At 51.7% G+C, this 24,038-nt stretch overlaps 1 protein-coding gene across 1 annotated transcript; it reads left to right on the top strand.

Annotated features, from left to right (window-relative positions):
- Nucleotides 1-22,627: 22,627 nt before the first annotated feature.
- LOC119977861 (methionine-R-sulfoxide reductase B1-like) lies at nt 22,628-23,189 on the top strand. The gene has a single exon (XM_038819125.1). It carries the CDS (start codon nt 22,628-22,630, stop codon nt 22,964-22,966), a length of 339 nt encoding a protein of 112 aa, XP_038675053.1. The 3' UTR covers nt 22,967-23,189.
- The last annotated feature ends 849 nt before the right edge of the window (nt 23,190-24,038 follow it).

Below are 24,038 nucleotides of genomic sequence, written 5' to 3'. Positions count from 1 at the left end.
TACTAGCAATCTAGTTTGCTATAGCTGAGCACAGATTGTTTGATGTTGACAGTTGATACCCAAAATGGGAAAATATCAATTCAATTGAACTGATGCACCTAATTTTGAAGAGAACGACATTCCTTTATTAAAAGCATAATATTTAATCTGATATGGCTATTTAGCCTATAAGTAACCCAAGAAAGAGCAGCACTGCTGTTGACAACCCTCCCCTGGCCCCTATAATTAGTACTTGAGAGGGTTAGTAATGGTGTCACATGGTCGGGCAGAAGTCCAGCCCTGTTTTATCTGCCAGTGGGACAAGAATTCAGTTCATTGTTTCCTTAGCAGTACACATTAGATGCCAGGATGCTACCTAATTTTAGTTGATACTCTGTACTCGTTAAAGTTTATTTTGGCAGACCTATGTGGGTTGGTTTAATTATATACAATCAATACACATGTGTGTCCTGGTGACAGTATGTTATATTGCTTTTTTTAAACAAAAATAAATCATTGACATAATTGTGTGAAATTGACCCAATGTGCTGCTCTTCAGAGATATAGTCAAGAAGAGATTTAATAGCAGTGTTCAAGATCATGGGAGAGATCTTCAGGGAGAGATCCAACGCACGGTAGCACAGTTGTTAGCACTGTTGCTTCACAGCGCCATAGTCCCAGGTTCGATTCCTGGCTTGGGTCACTGTCTGTCTGCACGTTCTCCCCGTGTCTGCGTGGGTTTCCTCCGGGTGCTTCGGTTTCCTCCCACAGTCCAAAGATGTGCAGGTTAGGTAAATTGGCCATTCTAAATTGCCCTTAATGTCCAAAATAGTTAAGTGGGGTTACTGGGTTACGGGGATAGGGTGGAGGTGTGGGCTTAAGTGGGATGCTCTTTCCAAGGGCCGGTGCCTACTCGATGGGCCGAATGGCGTCCTTTGGAACTACAAATTCTATGTAAACTATGTAAATTCCAGCTCGCTAGCACACTTAGAAATATTTCCGGAGAATCGTGCCCGATAAGTATGGGAGAATTGCGAAGGGAATCATACTGGAACAGCAGACACGGGGTGGGATTCTCCCTTCTGGGGATTAAGTCCTCACGTCCGCTGGAAAACGGGCGAGAATCACTCTGGACTTTTTCCTCGAACGTCCGGGGTGATTCTCCATTTTCCAGGGGGCTAGCGGCTGCAGCTCTGGCTGTCGACGGGGCCCTGCTAGGCAGACCGTGTGGCTAAGCATGCGCACGGCAGCCGCAAGTGGATCCGCGCATGCGCGCCGCGGTCCACCTCGGCGCGGGCGCCGCCGACATGGCAGAGCCACACAGCGGGCCCACGTGAGGAAGGTAGGTCCCTGCCAGATCGTGATGGCCCGCCGATCGGTGGCCCCCGATTGCGGGCCTGGCCCCTGCTGAGGCCCCCCTAGAGTCAGATACCCTCCGCCCCCCACCAGGACCACCATTGCGGCCGCAGATCCCAGCTCCCGCCGGGTGGTACCACATGTAAACCACGCCGGCTTGAGTTTCGGCTAGTCGACAGCGGAGAATCGGCGCGGGGGTCAGTTCCAACAGCCCCTGACCGGCGCCGCGTCGACCGCCCGTGTGGGACTGGTGGGTCCGTGGAGAATCGCGGAAGCGCCATCGCGCTGGATATCCGGCGTGAATGTCTATTCTCCGCCCCCGTGCCGGGCGCGATTCCAGCACGGAGAGCCGGAGAATCGCGCCTAGGTGGCTGGATTTTCCGGTTTTGAGGTCTGGAGGAAGTGTCTGGTTTTACGCCAGAAACGTTGGTGCCGCCCCGGCACTGATGCCCCGACTGGTGAGGGGCTAGCAGCTGTGCTACGTAAAACGCACGGCTTTCCCGATATAAACGGCTGGAGAATTGGCAGGTCTGTGGCCGTGCATGTGCACGGTAACGACCTGCAGTGGTCGAGCCGTACAACATGACAACTGCCGCGTGCAAACCCGACCTGCCAGATAGTAGCCCCCTGGACAACCCCTCGCCACTCCCGGGCCACCCCCACCAGTCCCCCAAGCCCTCGGCAAAGACCCCCTTCCCGCCCCTGGCCAGAAGCACGGCACACCCCGACTGTGGTGGCACTGGACACAGTCTGCAGCCGCCACGCCGGGTTCACAAAATCTGAGATCACACGTGTCCCATGCCGTCGAGACCTCGGCCCATCGGGGGCGGAGCATCGGGGGAGAGCCTTCAGGTAACGTCCTGAGGCTGTCCCAACAACATGCGGCGTGCTCTTCGATGACGCTGTTTTGATGGGGGCGGTACATTTGAAAACAGGTGCCACCACCGATTCAGTCGTAAACAGGGATTCTCTACCCAATCGCAAATTACGATATCGGCATCAGGCAATGGAGAATCCCGCTCAGGATTCTAGCCAGTTTTCCGGCCTAAAATGTGGAGAATTCTGCGCTATGTGTTCTTTCACATGAATGATCAATGTACTTGAAATGAATTTCCATACGGACAAAGAAGTGAAATTGAATTGAATTGAATGTATAAAATTTAGTCCAATTAGAAGAACTAGATACAACCTATCCTTTGACATAAAACTGTCAGCATTTCTCCTAAGATTCTTGCAATTTAATTTGGAGAAAACTGATTACATGGTAATACATTGCCCATTGTTATCATAATTTTGAAATGTGCTGTCTGAAAGTGATGGATCCAGATTCATTAATAACTATCAAAAGAGAATTGCATAAATACTTGAAAGTATGCAGGGCTATGAGGAAAGGGTAAGGAAGTGGGACGACATGAGTAGCTCTTTGAAAAATTCAGCATAGGTACTGTTTAACAAAGGAGAAAAAACAATGGACACTACGTACAGAAATATTAGACTTTAAAAAGACCTGAGTTTTATATTTCAAAATGGACTCAAACCGCGAAGATAGCTCAAAATGTAGGGCTGGATTCTTCGATTCTGAGGCTAAGTGCAGAGGATCCTTGGTGTTTTACTTGGAAAAAATAGCCGCCACACCATGTAAAACGCCCGGCCTCCACAAAATAAACAGTCGGAGAATGGCCAGGTCCGGGCTACGCATGCAGCGATGACCTGCAATGGTTGTTCCGTACAACATGATGCTGGCCCTGCGTGGACCCGACCTGCCAGATAGTGCCCCCCCTGGACACCCCCTTGCTGCCCCCTGGCCACCCCCTCACCAGTCCCCCAGCTCTTGCGGAAGCCCCCCTGGTGAGCAGCGCAGCTCCTGCCTGACAGTGGAGGCGCTGGACATAGTCCACAGCTGCCACGCCCGGTTCCCACGTGGCTGAGACCATGAGTGAACCGCGCCGTCGTGAACTCGGCCCATCTGGGGAGGGCCGTTCGGTGATGTGCTGAGGCCGTCCCATGACGCTGCCATGACGCCTTTTCGGAGGGGGCGGAGGATGCAAAACAGGCGCCGTGCCCGATTTGTCGTGAAAAGGGATTTTCCGCCCGATTGCCGATTATGAAATCGGACGCGGAACTGGAGACTCTCCTGTGTGCCGTGGAGGAGAGGAGGGTGACCCTGTACCCCGACCCGGGAAGGAGGCTGCCAGCTGCCCCCATTCGTTGTGCCTGGGCGCAGGTGGCAGAGATGGTCAGCGCTGTGGGCAATTGCGTCCAGACCGGCATGCAGTGTCGGATGAAACTTTACCACCTCCTCAGGGCGGCTAGGATGAGTAGGCAGCACTGTGCCCCCCGCACTAACCCCGCTCCCCCACACACACCCATAATCCTACCACACACCCCCGCCCCCTCCCCCCACAGAAGGATGGCCGAACCTCCACCCTGCCCAACATGCCAGCATCCTTGCCAGCTACCAGCTACCCACCCCATGAGCTGCATGCTTCGGACTGTCTATTGCTGTTGTTTTATGTGTTCCCCCCACCCCATGATGCAGGAGTTGACCGCACATAACCACCGGGAGTGGAAGAAGACAGGAGAGGGACCACCAGACCTGCGGCCCCTCTCTGTGGCTGAGCAGAGGGCCTTGGATGTGGGCAGCGGCCCAGCGGAACGGGAGATTACCGAGGTGGAGTGCGGCCACGAGCAAGGAAGTCAGATCCTGCTGAGTTGCGGTTTCCCATGACACGTGTGGCGACACACCACCCTCACCTTACATCACCCTCACCCCATACCATCCTCACCCCCACATCACCCTCATGCCACCACCCTAATACCCACACCACTCCCATCCCCACACCAACCTCACCCCCACATCACCCTCACCCCATGATGCACAATCAATGGACATGAACGTAGGTGTAGTCCGAAACGAAAGGCTTTAATCAGCAAGAAGTGAGCCCGGCAGCAGACGTACAGAAATGGCCTGGCTGCTGGGGCACACAGGTTCTTATACCCCGCCTCATAGGCAGAGCTACCTTCCTCTTAGCCAATAGGAATACGGAGAATACGATACCTGGGCCAATGGGCAGCGAGCCCTCTGTACCAATGGCAGCTCACACTCCCAGGTACCCAAATACCCCTAGTCATACTACCACATTGACCCCTTGTTGAGAAAGGAACCGGGGGGGGGTGCGTGTACGGGGAATGCGGACATGGATAGAGAGGGGGGTGTGTCCCGTGCGAGTGGGTGTGAGACTGGTAGTATGACTAGTGATGTTGGATCGTACCTCTTCAACCGTGGCTGCCCACTGGCCCGCAACTATGTACAGGGTCGAGTCAGAACTCAGGAACTATATTCAGGTTTGAGAGAGAAAAAAACAAGAGACTAAGCAAGAACAAGGGTCCATCAACAGTTCACATAGACTCGATCAGCCGATCGGGTGCCTTGGACGTCCTGTGCGACCAGCGGAGCTTTGCTGGAGACGTTGGAGTTGTTGGTGTCCTTGACTCCGGGAGCGATGATCCGGTCCTTGTGGCTGCGTCCATACACCTAGTCGCAGCTGGTGAGGGCCGGGCCGGGGGAGGTCATCCGGTCCTCTAGGCAACACGTGTAAGGGTGTCGGCGGGCCAGGGATGGGAGCGCCTGCCGGGAGCAGTTGCGGTTGGCGGGGTGGTTCGGGGGGCTGGCGTTGGGGGCGGTGGTCGGGATCCAGTGGGTGCCAGGTCCCGTAGGGAGACCGTGTCCTTTCGGCCATCGGGATACTCCACATACGCGTACTGCAGATTCACGTGGAGCAGCTGGACCCTCTCGACCAACGGGTCCGACTTGTGCACCCGCACGTGTTTCCGAAGCAGGATGGGTCCGGGGGTAGCCAGCCAGGTCGTGAGCGGGGTCCCTGAGAAGACTTCCTGGGAAAAACAAGAAGGCGTTCGTGAGGCGTTTAGTTAGTGGATGTGCAAAGAAGTGACCAGATTGAGTGGAGGGCGTCTGGGAGGACCTATTGCCAGCGGGAGACTGGGAGATTTCTGGACCGTAGGGCCAGCAGGATGGTCTTCCAGTCCGCACCGTTCTCCCTCCCAACCTGTCCGTTACCCCGGGGGTTGTAACTGGTCGTCCTGCTGGAGGCGATGCCCCTGCTGAGCAGGAATTGACGCAGTTCGTCACTCATAAAGGAGTGACCCCCCTATCACTATGAATGTAAGCGGGGAATCCGAACAGGGAGAAAATGGTGTGTAGGGCTTTAATGATGGTGGGAGTGGTCATGTCGGGGCAGGGAATGGCGAACGAGAAGCGGGGGTACTCGTCAATTATGTTGAGGAAGTACGTGTTGCGGTTGGTAGAGGGGAGGGGACCTCTGAAGTCCATGCTGAGGCGTTCAAAGGGGCGGAAAGCCTTTATCAGATGCGCTTTTTTGGGGCGGTAGAAGTGTGGCTTGCACTCCGCACAAATGTGGCAGTCCCTAGTGACTTTCCTGACCTCCTCGATGGAGTAGGGCAGGTTGCGGGTCTTGATAAAGTGAAAAAAAACGGGTGACCCCCGGCTAGCAGAGGGTTCGAAGGTGGTCACTTGTGCGTTGGCACAGGTGCCGCGGGACAGGGCATCGGGAGGCTCGTTCAGCTTCCCAGGACGATACAAGATGTCGTAGTTGTAGGTGGACAGTTTGATCCTCCACCGCAAGATCTTGTCGTTCTTTATCTTGCCCCTCTGTGCATTGTCGAACATGAAGGCCACTGACCATTGGTCTGTGAGGAGGGTGAACCTCCTGCCGGCCAGATAGTGCCTCCAATGTCGCACAGCTTCTACTATGGCCTGTGCTTCCTTCTCGACTGAGGAGTGTGGATTTCGGAAGCGTGGAGGGTATGGGAGAAGAAGGCCACGGGTCTGCCCGCTTGGTTGAGGGTGGCTGCCAGAGCTACATCGGACGCGTCGCTCTCGACCTGGAAGGGGAGGGACTCATAGATAGCTCGTATCGTGGCCTTTGCAATGTCTGCTTTGATGCGGCTAAAGGCCTGGCGGGCCTCCATCGACAGGGGGAACGTGGCTGATTGGATGAGGGGACGGGCTTTGTTGGCGTAATTGGGGTCCCACTGGGCGTAATACAAAAAGAAACCAAGACAGCGCTTGAGGGCTTTGGGGGAGTGGAAAAGGGGGAGCTCCATCAGGGGGCGTATGCGTTCCGGGTCAGGGCCCATCAGTCCGTTACGCACTACGTAGCCGAGGATGGCTAGACGGTCGGTGCTAAACACGCATTTGTCCTTGTTGTAGGTCAGGTTCAGGAGTTTTGCGGTTCAGAGGAATTTACAGAGATTGGTGTCGTGGTCCTGCTGATCGTGGTCGCAGATGGTGACATTATCGAGATACGGGAAGGTTGCCGTAAACCGTATTGGTCGACCATTCGGTCCATCTCCCTTTGGAAGACCGAGACCCCGTTTGTGACACCGAAGGGAACCCTTAAAAAGTGGTAGAGCCGCCCATCCGCTTCGAACGCAGTGTACTTGCGATCACTTGCGCGGATGGGAAGCTGGACTTGAGGTCCACCGTGGAGAAGACCTTGTCCTCAACGATCCTGTTGACCAGGTCGGATATACGGGGGAGAGGGTACGTGTCCAGCTGCGTAAACCTGTTGATGGTCTGACTGTAGTTTATGACCATCCTATTCTTCTCCCTGGTCTTTACCACCAGCATTTGTGCTCGCCAGGGGCTGTTGCTAGCCTCGATGACCCCTTCCTTCAGAAGCCTTTGGACCTCGGACCTGATGAAGGTCTGGTCCTGGGCACTGTACCGTTAACCCCTGGTGGCGACAGGTTTGCAATCCGGGGTAAGGCTTGCAAACAAGGACGGGGAATCGACCTTGAGGGACGCAAGGATGCAGACAGTGAGGGGGGGCATAGGGCCGCCGAATGTTTGGCTCTGGAGGTTACACTGGAAATCTAACCCCAGGAGTGCTGCCGCGCAGAGGTGAGGGAGGACGAATAGCTTGTAGTCTTTAAACTCCCTCTCCTGGACCGTGAGGTCCGCTATGCATCACCCCGTGATCTGTACTGAGTGAGAGCCGGAGGCCAGGGCAATTTTTTGCTTAACCGGGTAGACAGGGAGAGCGCAGCGTCTTACCGTGGTGGGGTGGACGAAACTCTCTGTGATCCCGGGGTCCAGCAGGCAGTTCATCTCGTGGCCGTTGAGCAAAATCTTTGTGGTCACTGTGGAGAGGGTACGGGGCCGAGACTGATCCAGCGTGACTGAAGCGAGTCGTGGCAGATAGTCGGAGTCTTCATCAGGCAGTGAGTAGTCACCCGCGGGGTCCTCAGAGCTGATCCAAGATGGCGGCGACCGTCGGCTGCACATGGTGGGGGTGGACAAAATGGCGGCGCCCGGGGCTCGCACATGGCGTTGGGGGATGGGAGCATCGATGGGACCGCAGCGACCGCCTTTGCCTGGCAAATGACCACAAAGTGGCCCTTCTTCCCGCATCCCTTGCAGGTTGCGGAACGGGCCGGGCAGCGCTGACGGGGGTGCTTCGCCTGGCCGCAGAAATAGCAACGGGGCCCCGCGGGTTTTTCGGGGTGCCCTGCGGCGCAGGCCTGGGGGGTGGTCCGAGTCCGTGAGGGAGAGAGAGGCCGAGTTCCACGCTACCCAGGGGGCCGCCGCGCGGTCGGGGGTGTACAAGCGAGCGTTACGATTCACAACGTCTAGGGAGGAGGCGAGGGCCTATGCCTCCCTGAGGCTTAAAGTTTCTCTCTCCAACAACCTTTGGTGGATCTGCGAGGACTGCATACCTGCAACAAAGGCGTCTCGAATCAGGAGTTCAGTATGCTCAGCAGCAGACACCTGTGGGCTGCTGCAGCTCCTCCCCAGCATGAGGAGGGCACGGTAAAAATCGTCCAATGATTCACCAGGTATCTGCTGCCTTGTGGCTAGCAAGTGCCGAATGTAGACTTGGTTCACTGGCTGTATGAAATGTCCTTTGAGTAAGTCCATAGCTGCGTCGTAGTCTGTCGTGTCCTCTATGAGCGTGTATATGACGGTGCCGACGCACGAGTGGAGGATGTGAAGTTTCTGCTCCCTCTTCAGGACATTTTCCGCCGCGCTAAGGTAACTGTTGAAGCAAGCCTACCAGTGCTTAAATGCGGCTGTTGCCTTCGCTGCGTGAGGGCTGAGTCGAAGACATTTTGGCTTGATGCGGAGCTCCATCCTTTAAAATCTTGCTGATTAAATTGATGCACAATCAATGGACACGAAACCATAAGACCATAAGATCATAAGACATAGGGGTGGAAGTAAGGCCATTCGGCCCATCGAGTCCACTCCGCCATTCAATCAAGGCTGATGGGCATTTCAACTCCACCTACCAGCATTCTCCCCGTAGCCCTTAATTCCTCGCGACATCAAGAATTTATCTATCTCTGCCTTGAAGCCATTTAGCGTCCCGGCCTCCACTGCACTCCGCGGCAATGAATTCCACAGGCCCACCACTCTCTGGCTGAAGAAATGTCTCCGCATTTCTGTTCTGAATTTACTCCCTCTAATTCTAAGGCTGTGCCCACGGGTCCTCGTCTCCTCGCCTAACGGAAACAGTTTTTTTGCGTCCACCCTTTCTAAGCCATGTATTATCTTGTAAGTTTCTATTAGATCTCCCCTTAACCTTCTAAACTCCAATGAATACAATCCCAGGATCCTCAGCCGTTCATCATATGTTAGACCCGCCATTCCAGGGATCATCCGTGTGAATCTCCGCTGGACACGCTCCAGTGCCAGTATGTCCTTCCTGAGATGTGGGGCCCAAAACTGGACACAGTACTCCAAATGGGGCCTAACCAGAGCCTTATAAAGGCTCAGTAGCACATCGCTGCTTTTATATTCCAACCCTCTTGAGATAAATGACAACATTGCATTCGCTTTCTTAATCACAGATTCAACCTGCATGTTTACCTTTAGGGAATCCTCGACTAGCACTCCCAGATCCCTTTGTACTTTGGCATTATGAATTTTCTCACCGTTTAGAAAGTAGTCTATGCTTGGATTCTTTTTTCCAAAGTGCAAGACCTCACATTTTCTCACGTTGAATTGCATCAGCCATTTCCTGCACCACTCTCCCAAACTGTCTAGATCCTTCTGCAGCCTCCCCACTTCCTCAGCACTACCTGCCTGACCACCTAACTTCGTATCATCGGCAAACTTTGCTAGAATGCCCCCAGTCCCTTCATCCAGATCATTAATATATCTGGTGAACAGCTGCGGCCCCAATACTGAACCCTGTGGGACACCGCTGGTCACCGGCTGCCATTCCGAAAAAGAACCTTTTATCCCAACTCTCTGCCTTCTGTCAGACAGCCAATCCTCAACCCATGCCAGTAGCTCACCTCGAACACCATGGGCCCTCACCTTACTCAGCAGCCTCCTGTGTGGCACCTTATCAAAGGCCTTTTGGAAATCCAGATAGACCACATCCACTGGGTTTCCCTGGTCTAACCTACTTGTCACCTCCTCAAAGAATTCTAACAGGTTCGTCAGGCACGACCTCCCCTTACTAAATCCATGTAAAAACATAGGTGAAGTCCGAAACGAAAGGCTTTAATCAGCAAGAAGTGAGCCCGGCAGGAGACGTACAGAAATGGCCTGGATGCTGGGGAACACGGGTTCTTATATCCCGCCTCATAGGCGGAGCTACCTTCCTCTTAGCCAATAGGAATACGGAGAACACGATACCTAGGCCAATGGGCAGCGAGCCCTCTGCACCAATGGCAGCTCATACTCCCAGGTACCGTAATACCACTAGTCATACTACCACACCCCACACCACCCTAACCCCCACACCACCCTCACCCCCACACCACCCTCACCCCCACACCACCCTCACCCTGCACTACCAACCCACCCCGATCCCCCCACCCCCAGCCCACGGTCTAAGCATGCATTTTGTCTTGTGTCTTGCAGGACCTGCCGGAGATGAGGTGGATCCATCAGGCATCCCCCGCCCCCTGCCAGTGCCATAGCCAGAACCCCCCCCCAGTGGGCCGAGCAGCGACGAGAAAAGCAGCTTGGACACCAGCCCTCCACCCGAGACTCAGGAGACTCCAGAGCTCGGGTCGGAGGTTGACAGTGATTTTCCGTCACTGCTGTCTCCAGCACCCTCCACCATCTCAGAGACTATCACTTCAGTTGGGCACTTTCGTGAGGAGGCTCCTGGGACACTATCTGATGCGCACCACACAGTTGACGCGGCACAGCAGGTGGAGGTCGGAGCACCCGAGGGGCTACGGTTGGAGGTCAAGCCGAACCCAGGGACTAGCTACCGTCCAGACCTGTCCCGAGCTTCTAGAACAAACAGTCCCATCGATTGTTGAGATACAGTCACAGAGCCAGAGACTGCATGAGCGGTTGTCGGCGAGGTGGAGGACGCAGGTGGAGGAATCCAACAACGTACAGGAGCAGGAGGTGGTTTTGACCATGTGTGCCACACAGGCCAACACTACATGGGTGGCACCTGCGGTGGAGGCCTTGGGGACAAGGGTTTTGGCTATGATCAGCATGTCCAAGGCCTAGGGCAATCTGTGCAGGCGCTGGCCGAGGCCAAGGACAGGGCTGCAGCTTCACAGGCAGCCATGTGCCAGAGCCGATTGGACATTGTAGCGGTTGTCCTGAGCAAGGGCCAGCCACAGCATGTCCGCGGCATTGCCCAGCTACTGGCCACGTGGCGCAGTCCAGAGGGAGATGGCACAGTCACTGGCTGATGTGACACAAATGCAGAAGGTGGTGGCACAGTCACAGCGTGATGTAGCTCAGTCCCAGATGGTGATGGTCCCCGTGCTCCATGGCCACAAGCAGACCCTGGTCGAGACCAGAGCAGGCCTCCAGGACTGGCAACGCCAGGTGGCAGGGGAGCCTCAGGGGGCAGCTCTGCTCATACCCCCATCCATGGAGTAGCCCGGGGGCCATCGGGCATCACAAGGGAGGAGGAGGTGATGGGGTTCGTGCCGGTGACTCCCACAGGGGGCTGTGCCGGAACACCGCAGCAGTGCCAGGTGGTAGGGGAGCCTCAGGGGGCAGCTGGGCTCACACCCCCTTTCCATGGAGTAGCTTGGGGGCCATCGGGCACCCTGAGGGAGGAGGAGGTGATGGGGCCCGTGCCGTTGACTCCCATAGGGGAGGTGCCGGAACACCGCAGCGCCTCGGACTCCCCCCTCCTGTCCCAGGTGCATCTGGTGGGCAGCGGGCAGAACATGCCATCTGGGACACTTGAGCAGCAGCCAGGCCCATCCAGGCCCTGGCGCCCCAGAAGACAGCAGCCAACTGTCGCAGGGCAGGAGTCACAGCACGCCACCTCCACTCCTGCTGTACCATCTGGGGATCCACCAAGATGTAGTGTTAGGGCCCGTAATGCAGGAAGTTAGACACCAGTTGAGTTGGCATGGGTGCAGGGCACCATTTAGTTGTAGGGGCTAGGGCACAAATCTGTAAATATTAGTTCACAATAAAAGCCTGTTACCAATATTACAACCTATCTCAGTGCTCTGTCTGATGGGTGTGAGGGGTGATGCACGATCAATTGCACAAAGACTCAGATTGGGTACAAGTGTGGCTTTATTGCAGTCAGATGCGTGGCCTCCCACTGCAGCTGGCGAAATGGCAGATCAATGGAGGGCACGCATATTTATACAGCTCCTAGTGGGCAGGGGCTACCAGCTAACCTGTAGTACAGGTCCTACCTTACATCCCCTAATACAGGTGTACACAATGGTTCACCACAAGGGGTTGGCTGGGCTGGCTGGGGGTTGTGGGGGGAGCTGAAATGGTGCAGGCCCTGTAGGGGGAGCCTGTGCTCCCCATCCTCCCCTGCCACCCGACCATCCCCACCACTGGGACCATGTGATGGAATGGCCAGCTCGCATGTCGGGATCACCCAGGTGGAAAGTGGTACCATGGACATGGGTCAGACGTTGTCAAACGATGCGGAGCACCAGAGCTCATCGGAGAGTGGACTGTCATCATCCTCCAATCCATGGACCAGACCCGCTGTTACTGCCAACTCATGCCCCCACCCCATGGTGCGGCAGGTATGTATCATGGAGGGAGTGCAGGTGGGGAGGTGGCCATTGTGGGAAATGAGGGTGTGTAGGATTGGGATGCAGTGTCCATGCCAATCCCCACCCTCTACCGCACCCTCCTAGTCGGTGAACCTGGAGGCGATCAGTGTGTCCCATGCGTGTTGACCCTGGCGCACACGTCTTGCGGCCTCCCATGGCTGCCTGGGCCCCATGTCCTGCCCATCCTCCCCCTCCCCTGCATCCTCCTCGTCGGACGAGGCCTGGCCTTCATCGTCCCCCTGTAGCACATCGCCCCTCTGCTGCGTGATGTTCTGGAGGACACAGCAGGCTGACACGATGCGGGCGACCTTCTCTGTATCATATTGAGGGCCCCTCCAGAGCGGTCCAGGCACTGAAACGCATTTTTAGGAGGTCGAAGCACCCCTCGACCACCCTCCTGGCGTCATCAGCCAGGGCCACAGCGGATAACCCCTGTCGCCCTGGAGTCAAACCCTCAGCGGGGGGCATCTCGAACATGTCAGGAACCGTCGAGTGTGCCAGGATGAAGGCATCGTGCACACTGCCCGGGTATCGGGCGCAGAGGTGTATGATGTGCAGCAGATGCTCACAGACCAGCTAAACGTTCATCGCGTGGAACCCCTTTCAGTTTGTGTGGAACAGCCTGTTATCCGCAGGTGCCTGTAGGATGACATGCATCCCGTCAAGCGCACCTGGACCTGGGGCATCCCGGCGATGGCAGCGAACCCTGCTGCCCGGGCATCCTGGTGTGCTCGGTCCACATTGAAATGGATGTATTGATCCGCCTGGGCATATAGGGCCTTCATGATGGCGCGGATGCACTTGTGACCCGAGGTCTGTGAGATCCTGGACAGGTCCTCACTGGGCAGCTGGAAGGACCCGTGGCGTAAATGTTCAGGACAAGCGTCACCCTGTCGGTCACCGGGAGCGGGTGTCCTCCCGCTTACCCCTGTGGTGCCAGGTGTACCATCATCTAGCAGATGTGCCGCACTGTCTCCCTGCTCAGCAGGAGTCTTTGACGGCATGCCCGGTCCAGTAGGTCCTCGAATGTCAGGCGGTGCCAGTACACACGAGGCTTCATGCAGCGCCTCCTTGGCATCTCCTTCTCCTCCTCTGCCTGTTGGGAGGCCGCCTCTCCAACCTGGGCAGCTGCAACCTGCCCCTCCGCTGCACGCACCGCTGCTGCATGCTCCACTGCTGCCTGCTCCGCTGCTGTAGCTTCCTCCTCCTTTTTGAGCAGATCCCGTTCATACAGCCGCCGGGCACCACGCAGAGCTGCGAGATCTCACAAGATGGCCACCATTGCTGGTCGAACTCTCATATTGATTGTCTGCAGGGGGTGAAAGCCCAACATGTTAGCATGGTGCCTACCCCCGTGCCCAACCAGGTCCACCGGGCTACACAGTGGCCCCTGTTGGCACTGTGGGATCTGCCCCTGCACCTCCTCCCCCCCCCCCCCCCCCCCATCCCCTCACCATTGCCCCGTCGGTGCCCGGAACTGTGATGGCCCCTGGACCTTGCGCCTGTCTTTGATGCCAGGGGTACAGCCCTTGGGGCTGCCATGGGTGTTGCCCTGGGTGGTCCACTGGTGGCTGGCGGCCAATTGGGTGGAGGTTTGGTGCGGGAGGGGGCAGTGTGGCTGGAAATGGGATGCGGAGTTCGGGGCACCCATATAGACGGTGTCACTGTGCAGAACCAGGGGCCAAGTTGAGTGGTCAGTGGATGGCCGCCTTAATGGTGCTCCATGCCTGGACTCCGCCCCAGTCCCGTGGAGGGGTCACTCTGGCCACGCGACCTGTTCCTCCCCCTCCAACCCACCCCTGTCCTCCCCTCCACTGGCCCTGGCAGGGCCACCCCACCCAAGCCAGCACAGCCAGTGTCCGGCCCGGCATTTTGCAGTTGCTTCTCTCCATGTCCTATCTCCTCTCTCAGCAGCCACCATGCCAGGTTCATGATTTTTAATAACACATGTGGACCGCGCCATTGGGAACTCAGCCCATCGGAGGCAGCAAATCATGGCTGGGCCCACTAATGATACACAAATGATGTTTAAACTACGCGCGCGTGCATCACATTGACACCGTTTTTGAGGTGACGGAAAATCGCAGTTTGGTGTCAAATCGGCACCTGCCGCGATTTTGCCATTGGAAGCTATTCTCCGTCTAATCGCCATTCCCGATTTTGTCGTCAGCCAACGGAGAATCCCGCCTGTAAAGTTAGCCATTGAGAGTAACGGTTGTTTCTCTAAGGGACAATTGAACCCCTATGAGTTTCTAGACATGGTACTTATAAAAGCATCCAAAGACTGATTCACATCTCCAGTAAAGGGAAAGGAACATCATGATGATCTCACCTCAAAGACCCTGGGTGTATGTTCTGAGTTTCCAGTTGGGATATGCAAAGAGAGGTTTAAAAGTGAGCTGAGGGAGCTGCGCAGGGCCTGCCTGCCCACCTGTCCAGCTGGTCTGTCTGTGTGCGTATACCGTGAGGAAAAGCAGCTGGAGGTTTTCCACACTGAAGTTGTGATACAGCACCAAAAGTAGTGACCCAGCAAAAAAGGAAATAGCTGTATTTTGCAGGAATATCTAAAACTCTCTTTTAGACTATGGAAGTCAACCAGCAAGCAAAAGGATCGCAAGTGGAAAAAAGAACTGAAATCACTCTATCAAACCACAGAAGACCTGAATCAACTACTCGCCTGTGCCTCTTTTGCTCCGCGCAGGCCCCTGTAGCCCGACGCCATGTTGTGTCGGGGCCGGCGCGGAGAAGGAAGCCACCGCACATGCACGCAATCGCACTGGTCGCACTGCACATGCGTGTATTGGCACCGGTCGCACTGCGCATGCGCAGACCTGCGCCGCCCATTTGACACCAGTATTGGCAGCTGGAGCGGTGTGGGTTGCTCCAGTGCTGTGCTGGCCTACTGAGGGGCTCGGAATCTCTGCTCCCCGGGGCTTGTTGACGCTGTCGTGAAACGCAACGGCGTTTACTTAACCGCCAACACTTAGCCTCAGCATCAGATAATCCCACCCAGAGTGTTTCTCACAGAGGGGTAGGTGCTTCACAACCTTGCCAAAACATCTAAGTAATTAATCTTATGGTGAATAATGTCATAAATCACATATTACACATTGATGTCAAGAACAAAAAATATTAAAAAGGGCCTTGTTTTAAGCAGGGTTGAACCAGGAAGGTAACAGTTCTTGGTACTTTGATCCGCAGCGATTTGTCAGCTGGTAACCAGAATACAATCTCTTCAAGTCAGTCTGGTGCCAGTAAAATGATCAGACACCACCCTGTTCTAATTGTCTCTGATTGCAGCATGTTGTTGCCTCACCTGGTACACACGCAAAAATACAAAACAGCCTAAGGCTAGCACCCATTAGCACAAGAGCAACAAAGAAAGAAGGCTGCAATGAGTAAACACCCTTAATGCATTTTAAATAAATACATTTTGTAACTGATATTAATTCTTCTTTAATTGTCATCAGTTATCCCTTGATTCAAGGATGATGCCCACTCGGGGTCTCGTGTTTCTGCTGTCCACAAGGCAATGGGTTCCGGAATGCAGGATTTGCTTCCTTCTCTTCCCTTCTCATCCTCATCGCTAAGACTTTGGGATTCAAAGTGTGTTACAGATTGATTGACAAGTTGGCGCCAGTTTGAATGATTGGGAGCAAGTTCCTTCCAGTTATTAATGTCAATGCTGCTGCGCTTCAAGGAGAAACTTAGAAGGTTGTTGAAGTGTTTTCTTTGTCCTTCCCTGGAACAGTGGCCATTTGAGAGTTGAGAAAACAGGACCTAGCAGGGGTCACTTTTTGGTCATCCTGACAAAGTGTCCAGCCCATTGAAGTTAATTTTGTAGGAGTTTTTCCTGAATGCTTGTAGAGATGGCTTCAAGAAGGACACTAGTCCTTCCATTGAATCTGATGGATGCAGCAGAGGCATTGCTGATGGAATTTCTCTGTTGCTCTTGTGTGTCGCTGATATAGAGGCAGGCCTCTCTGCAGTACAGGAATGCAGTGAGGACAACTGCTCTGTACATTTATTGACTTGTGGAGGCTTTTGTTGTCAAACACTCGCTGTCATAGTTTGCAGATGGCTGAATTAGTGCAGCTGACCTGGTGTTGGATCTCCACATCAATGATGGCCTTATGAGAGAGGTTGCTGCCAAAGTATGGGAAGCACTCAACACATTCCAGAGTCTCTCTTTCAGTATATGGGAGGTGGAATCTTTAGCTGACCAGTTTGGGTTGATATGTGAGTTTTGTTTTTTTCAGCATTCAAGGACCAAGTTTCTTGTACGCAGAATTGAAGGGATCCAGAGTGGCTGGTAAACCTGGTTTCAGAGTGGGCAGTGACAGTTGCAGTCATCCACAAACTGTAGACCATCTATATCTATGATGGTCATTTAGTTTTGGCATGGAGGCAACTGAGGTTAAAATATTTTGCATCGAGGTAGTATTTAATATAGATACCAGAGAGAAGTTAAATTTTGATGAGGTGAATAGCCACTCTCAAGTGAATTGTAAATAGTATGGGGCATATCACACAACCTTGCTTGACACCTGTTCAGATTTTGAAGAGGTTTTAGACCTCCCACTCAAGACAGTTGCAGTCATATCATCACAAAGTAAATGCAGGATTGTGATGAGGTTTCTTGGACATCCAAATCTTTGAAGTACAATCCGCAGAACCTCGTGATTTGCTTTGGTCAAGTCGATGAATTCCTCATATTGTTCTCAACATCTTTCTGGGATTTTTCTGGCAACAAAGTTGGACATTCCTCTGGAAAGTCTAAAGCCACACGTGGGCGCGATTCTCCGCAAATGCGGAGAGTCGTAAAGGCTGCCTTGAAACTGGCCGTGTTTCACGGCAGCCTCCGCGCCCCCTCCCGGGACCTGATTCTCCCCCCCGGGCGGGGCTAGCAGTGCGGCCCCGTGAAGAACGGCATCGCGGGCTTAGCGACCATCGCTAAGCCCGCGCGCCAAGCGTCACGGCGGCTGACGCGCACGATGACGTCAGCCGCGCATGCGCGGTTTGGACGGCTCCAACCCGCGCATGCGCGGATGACGTCATCACACAGATGCGTCAAACCCACGCATGCGCGGGCCGTCATGCCCCTCAGCTGCCCCGCGGACTGATCCTGCGGGGCGGCGGAGGAACAAAGAGTGCGCGGGTATCGGACCCGCTGCCCGTGATCGGTGCCCACCGGTCGCGGGCCCATGCCACCCTTGGCATGGCCGTGGTGCGGCCGTTCCAATCGGCGCCATGGTTGTCCGGGACGGCACTTTGCGGCCGTTTTCACGAACGGTGAGAGCAGGTGTGTTTGCTTTCGGGAAAACGGCCGTAAAGGCCTGGGAACTCGGCCCATCGGCCAGGGGAGAATCGCTGTTCGCCGTAAAAAACAGCGAGCAGCGATTCGTGTTGTGGGGCGGCCGTGGGGGGTGGAGAATAGCGGGAGGTTGGGAAAAATGTCGGGAAGGCCCTTCCGCTATTTTCCGACCCATCATGGGCAGCGGAGAATCGCGCCCCCAGGGTCTTTGGGAGAATTTCCACAGCCACAGGAAGTAGGCGATTCAGGAGAATGCATGTCAGACTTTTCCCTGCTATGGGAAAGAGGGAAGTAATTTCAGAGAATGATTTATCTTCCTTCTTGAAGATAGTTCCAATTGTCGCATTCCTTAAGAAGAGAAGGGGATGGGGAGAGTTCTTTTACTTCCTAAATCTGTAGGATGAGTTCATAGAGTCCTGATGTGAGCAAAAACCTATCAGCTTTGAAGACCTCAACTGAAAACATCTTGACCACAGATTGTTTTGGTTTTCATCTGTTTGATTGCTTGTTACAACTCTCATATCGATGGCGGTTTACCCATGGATTCTACCACAGGGTACTGGGTGATTATCTGGAGAGTATCAGCTGCCACCGTTGATTCACGATTGAGGGATCCTTAAATATCTTCTTTCCAATGTTGACAGATGTGTTGTCATTCTTGGGAAGTAAAACACATTCGGTGAACAAAGGGGATTTTGTCCATTTGACCTTTATCTATAGATGGTCCTGCTAGCTTCGAAAAATCTTTGCCTGTCATGATGACCAGCATATTGTTGGATCTTTTGGTCTTTTTTTTCCTATCACATGTCCTTTATCTTCTGGATTTGTTTTTGGGCACCAATATTGAGCTGTTGGGAATACTTGACCTGTGACCTTGGGTTCTTCTATCATTGCTTAAGGCAATGAAGGCTGTTTTTGGAGGTCACATATTTCAGCTTCATTTTAATTGAACTGTTGTACTACCGCACGGCACAGTAGCCACAGTGGTTAGCACTGTTGCTTCACTGCTCCAGAGTCCCAGGTTCGATTCCCGACTTGGGTCACTGTCTGTGCGGAGTCTGCACATTATCCCCGTGCCTGGGTTTCCTCCAGGCGTTCCGGTTTCCTCCCACAGTCCAAAGATGTGCAGGTTAGGTGGATTGGCCATGCTAAATTTCCCTTGTGTCCAAAAAGGTTAGGTGGAGTTGCTGGGTTGCGGAGATGGGGTGCAGGTGTGGGCTTGGGTGGGGTGCTCTTTCCAGGGCACCTGGGTGGGCCTTGTGACCTCCTTCTGCACTGTTGATTCCATGAATTACTTCCCATTGTCAACTTCGGAACAGCTAAGAATCCAGTCTCATTTAATATATTGTAGGCAGAATGCTGCTTTATTGTAATGCTTATGTTCATGGCACTAATTGTTTTTAGCGCAGTTGGTAAATTTAGAAGCATAAAGTGCCATTTTGCACCATTCAGTAAGTAAGTATCCTCATTATCTCATCTTCCTGGTGAACAATGAGCCAAAAGGTCTGATAGATCATCTCGGTTTCACTTCCTCAAACAATGCTGTAAAAATAATTCCCTTCCTCCCACTGTTGTTGAAACAAAAAAAAAATCTCCATAGTAATATAGCTGTTAAAACTCCTGGTCCATTATACTTGCGAGCAAGCTGCCTTTATCAAATGACGTTTTTTGTTACACGCCATTTATCCAACATCAAGGAATGATGCGAGGTGGTGATGCATAAAAATATGTTCAAGCAACTCAATAACTATGTAGTAAACACTCCAGTGGTGCATTAGGACATTTTGAGCATTTCATAATCTCAATCATTCTGCAAACAATAATGGAATACATGTTTTTGAGCATGGCTCTGAAAGGTTTAGCTCTCTGGGCTAGACAGCTGGTTTGTGATGCAGAACAAGGCCAGCAGCGCGGGTTCAATTCCTGTACTAGCTTACCCCAACAGGCGCCGGAATGTGGCGACTAGGGGCTTTTCACAGTAACTTCATACTGGCCTAGGTAGGGTGCTCTTTCAGAGGGTTGGCGCAGACTCAATGGGCTGAATGGCCTCCTTCTGCACTGTAGAAATTCTATGATACCTATTCCAAAGGTAAGAGTTGCTGCTGAGTTCGCTCAAAGTTTTAATAACACAGGTTTGTTCCGTGTCAGCATATTCAATTCAGTTTAACACTGTTTTTTGGCAGCTGTAACAGAGGAAAGTAAATAGTTAAATGTTTGTCAAAAAGAAACGCTGTGGGCTTTACAATAGATATGTTGCCATGGTAACAACAGTTCTGTAGTAACCATGGTTGTGAGCATGTTTAGTATGCAGGAACTGCAAGCATAATAGTTTAGTAGATAAACTCAGCCCTTCACAATATGAATCTACTTTGGAGCTGGAACAACTATCTTAAGAAAGATATACACTCAGATCTGGGTATATCACGATAATTTTTTTTCTCAGTACATGAGTGGTCTTTCATAGAAAACATAGTAGGCATGAGGCAGACTATTGATTAGGCGATCAGGAAGAGGTAAATTCAGCCACTGCCTGGATTGCTCGTATGCGCTCCCTGGTGGCCAGCCATAGTCTATGCCATGAGATCACATTTCTGGCTGGCCTCTTTGCTTGAGCAATTATATCACACAAGGAAACCCCAGGAAGAAAAATCAGAAGAAATATAATTTTAAAACGCTGACAAAAACAACTGTTTAATCCTGAAAAGTTACCTTTGATGTGACTGACATTGGGCTAGGGGCTGTTCTCCTACAGGAGGCCAAATCCAGAATAGAGAGACCAATTGGGTACAGTTCTGAAAAGCTCAACAAGCACCAGAAATGGTATTTCACAATAGAGAAGAAACCCATCAGTTTATTACTGACTCTCAAACACTCTCAAAGTTATATCCGGGATGGGCACATAGAGACCGCAGGCTATACCTCCCACAAGCCGTTAACTTTTGTGGAAACATTTCACATCCAGAATGTCAGTCAATCACCCAATTTCCTGGGAAATCAAATGTGATTGTGGATACCATGTCCAGAACTTAACAAAGCTCAGTTAGGACTGAAAAAGATAAAACTGACCATTGCTAAGAGAATGAATGTGTATGTAAGAATGTTTTGTTGACGTTTTTTCCCCCTTTTGTAATGAAATGAGAATTAATCTCATTTAATTCTGGGGAGGGAGGGAAGTGTAATAATAATGAAGCAAAAAACACCAAATTACCTCTGGAAATATTGAACTTTAAATAAGTATCAGGAAGCAGAGTTTTTTTTTTACCTATTTGTATTGCTGGGTGTTAGAAATAAGGTATAGGTTGAATTGAGTTTAATTTAGTGTTTTTTGTGCAAGGAAGACTAATAAAAAGTTAGATTTATGTTAAACAAAGGTGTTTGCATGTATGGGGCTTTTGGTTTCAGTTAAAACTGTGTTTCTATTGTGCGGAGAGAGTTTATGATGGGAAAAGTAAACACAGGCTTGGGGAAAGAATGAAATGTTACTTAGCAACCAGGGGCCAATTTCAGGGAAAATACCTTTTTAGTTTTAATGGGAAGCCAGAGTAAAAGGAGCTTAGCAGTGAGAGAGGGAACATATGTCACAGCTTTGCGAGAAGAAAAGCCATACAATGGAGTACATAGAACATAGAAAAATACACCACCATGTTGTGCCGAACTTTTGTCCTAGATTAAGAAAAAATTAATCTACACCCCATCATTCTACCGTAATCCATGTACCTATCCAATAGCCGCTTCAAGGTCCCTAATGTTTCCGACTCAACTACTTCCACAGGCAGTGCATTCCATGCCCCCACTACTCTCTGGGTAAAGAACCTACCTCCGACATTCCCCCTATATCTTCCACCATTCACCTTAAATTTATGTCCCCTTGTAATAAACCATTACACCTGGGGAAAAAAGACTGTCTACTCTATCTATTCCCCTGAACATCTTATAAACCTCTATCAAGTCGCCCCTCATCCTTCTCCGTTCTAACGAGAAAAGGCCTAGCACCCTCAACCTTTCCTCATAAGACCTACTCTCCATTCCAGGCAACATCCTGGTAAATCTCTTTTGCACCTTTTCCAAAGCTTCCACATCCTTCCTAAAATGAGGTGACCTGAACTGCACACAGTACTCCAAATGTGGCCTTACCAAGGTTTTGTACAGCTGTGTCATCACCTCACGGCTCTTAAATTCAATCCCTCTGCAAATGAATGCTAACACACCATAGGCCTTCACAGCTCTATCCACCTGAGTGGCAACTTTCAAAGATCTATGAACATGGACGCCAAGATCTCTCTGCTCCTCCACATTGTCAAGAACCCTACCGTTAACCCTGTATTCCGCATTCATATTTGTCCTTCCAAAATGGACAGCCTCACACTTTTCAGTGTTAAACTCCATCTGCCACTTCTCAGCCCAGCTCTGCATCCTATCTATGCCTCTTTGCAGCCGACAACAGCCCTCCTCACTATCCACAACCCCACCAATCTTCATATTGTCTGCAAATTTACTGACCCACCCTTCAACTCCCTCATCCAAGGCAATAATGAAAATCACAAACAGCAGAGGACTCAGAACTGATCCCTGCGGTACACCACTGGTAACTGAGCTCCAGGCTGAATATTTGCCATCCACCACCACTCTCTGACTTCTATCGGTTAGCCAGTTCGTTATCCAACTGGCCAAATTTCCCACTATCCCATGTCTCCTTACTTTCTGCATAAGCCGACCATGGGGAACTTTATCAAATGCCTTACTAAAACCCATGTACACCACATCCACTGCTTTACCTTCATCCACGTGCTTGGTCACCTCCTCAAAGAATTCAATAAGACTTGTGAGGCAAGACCTATCCCTCACAAATCCGTGCTGACTATCCCTAATCAAGCAGTGTCTTTCCAGATGCTCAGAAATCCTATCCCTCAGATGGTGTTTTGCTCCTTTTTCGGTGGCGAGATTTATAAAAAGCACTTTGAAGCGGGGATATACATCTGTTCAAAGTGTGGACATGAATTGTTTTCAAGTCGAGCTAAATATGACCATTCCTCGCCATGGCCGGCTTTTACTGAAACTATTCATCCAGACAGCCTATCTAAAAGAAAGGATGGTGTTAGCGCCTTAAAGGTTTCTTGTGGAAAGTGTGGGAACGGACTTGGTCACGAGTTCCCCAATGATGGGCCCAAGAAAGGCCAGTCACAGTTTTGAGTATTCAGCAGCTCATTGAAATTTGTTCCCAAAGCCAATGGACCTCTTGAGGACAAATAAGGCGAGCGTGCAGCTACTCTTTGTTAAGTAAATGGAATTTATAATGTTCTTTAAAAAAGCAAGAAAGTAAGTATATCTGGAAATAGCAACTAAGGAGTCCTTGGGATTATGTTTTTTTGGTGTTTAGTCATTACATGAAGTTTTCTGGATAAAGTCTTCCTTGAACGTCCAGAAGATAGATACTTGCATGATTACACAAACAAAAATACTTCCTGTGTTCAGTAATTTGGATTTGATTTTTAAATGTTATGTAATCTTTTGAAAATGTCAAATTTCCATTACTTTGCCTACCACCGAAGTAAGACTAACTGGTCTGTAATTCCCAGGGTTATCCCTATTCCCTTTTTTGAACAGGGGCACGACATTCACCACTCTCCAATCCCCTGGTACCACCCCTGTTGACAGTGAGGACGAAAAGATCATTGCCAACGGCTCTGCAATTTTATCTCTTGCTTCCCATAGAATCCTTGGCTATATCCCGTCAGGCCCGGGGAACTTGCCTATCCTCAAGTTTTTCAAAATGCCCAACACATCTTCCTTCCTAACAATTTTCTCCTCCAGCTTACCAGTCTGTTTCACACTGTCCTCTCCAACAATATGGCCCCTCTCATTCGTAAATACTGAAGAAAAGTATTTGTTCAAGACCTCTCCTATCTCTTCAGACTCAATACACAATCACCCGCTACTGTCCTTGATCGGACGCACCCTCGCTCTAGTCATTCTCATATTTCTCACATGTGTGTAAAAGGCCTTGGGGTTTTCCTTGATTCTACCCGCCAAAGATTTTTCATGCCCTCTCTTAGCTATCCTAATCCCTTTCTTCAGTTCCCTCCTTGCTATCTTGTACCCCTCCAGCACCCTGTCTGAACCTTGTTTCCTCAGCCTTACATAAGTATCCTTCTTCCTCTTAACAAGACATTCAACCTCTCTTGTCAACCATGGTTCACTCACTCGACCATCTCTTCCCTGCCTGACAGGGACATACAAATCAAGGACACGTAGTATCTGTTCCTTGAACAAGTTCCATATTTCAATTGTGTCCTTCCCTGACAGCCTATGTTCCCAACTTATG

Source organism: Scyliorhinus canicula, chromosome 1 (assembly GCF_902713615.1).
Source record: "Scyliorhinus canicula chromosome 1, sScyCan1.1, whole genome shotgun sequence".
Taxonomy (NCBI): domain Eukaryota; kingdom Metazoa; phylum Chordata; class Chondrichthyes; order Carcharhiniformes; family Scyliorhinidae; genus Scyliorhinus; species Scyliorhinus canicula.
This window is presented reverse-complemented; position numbering and strand designations above follow the sequence as displayed.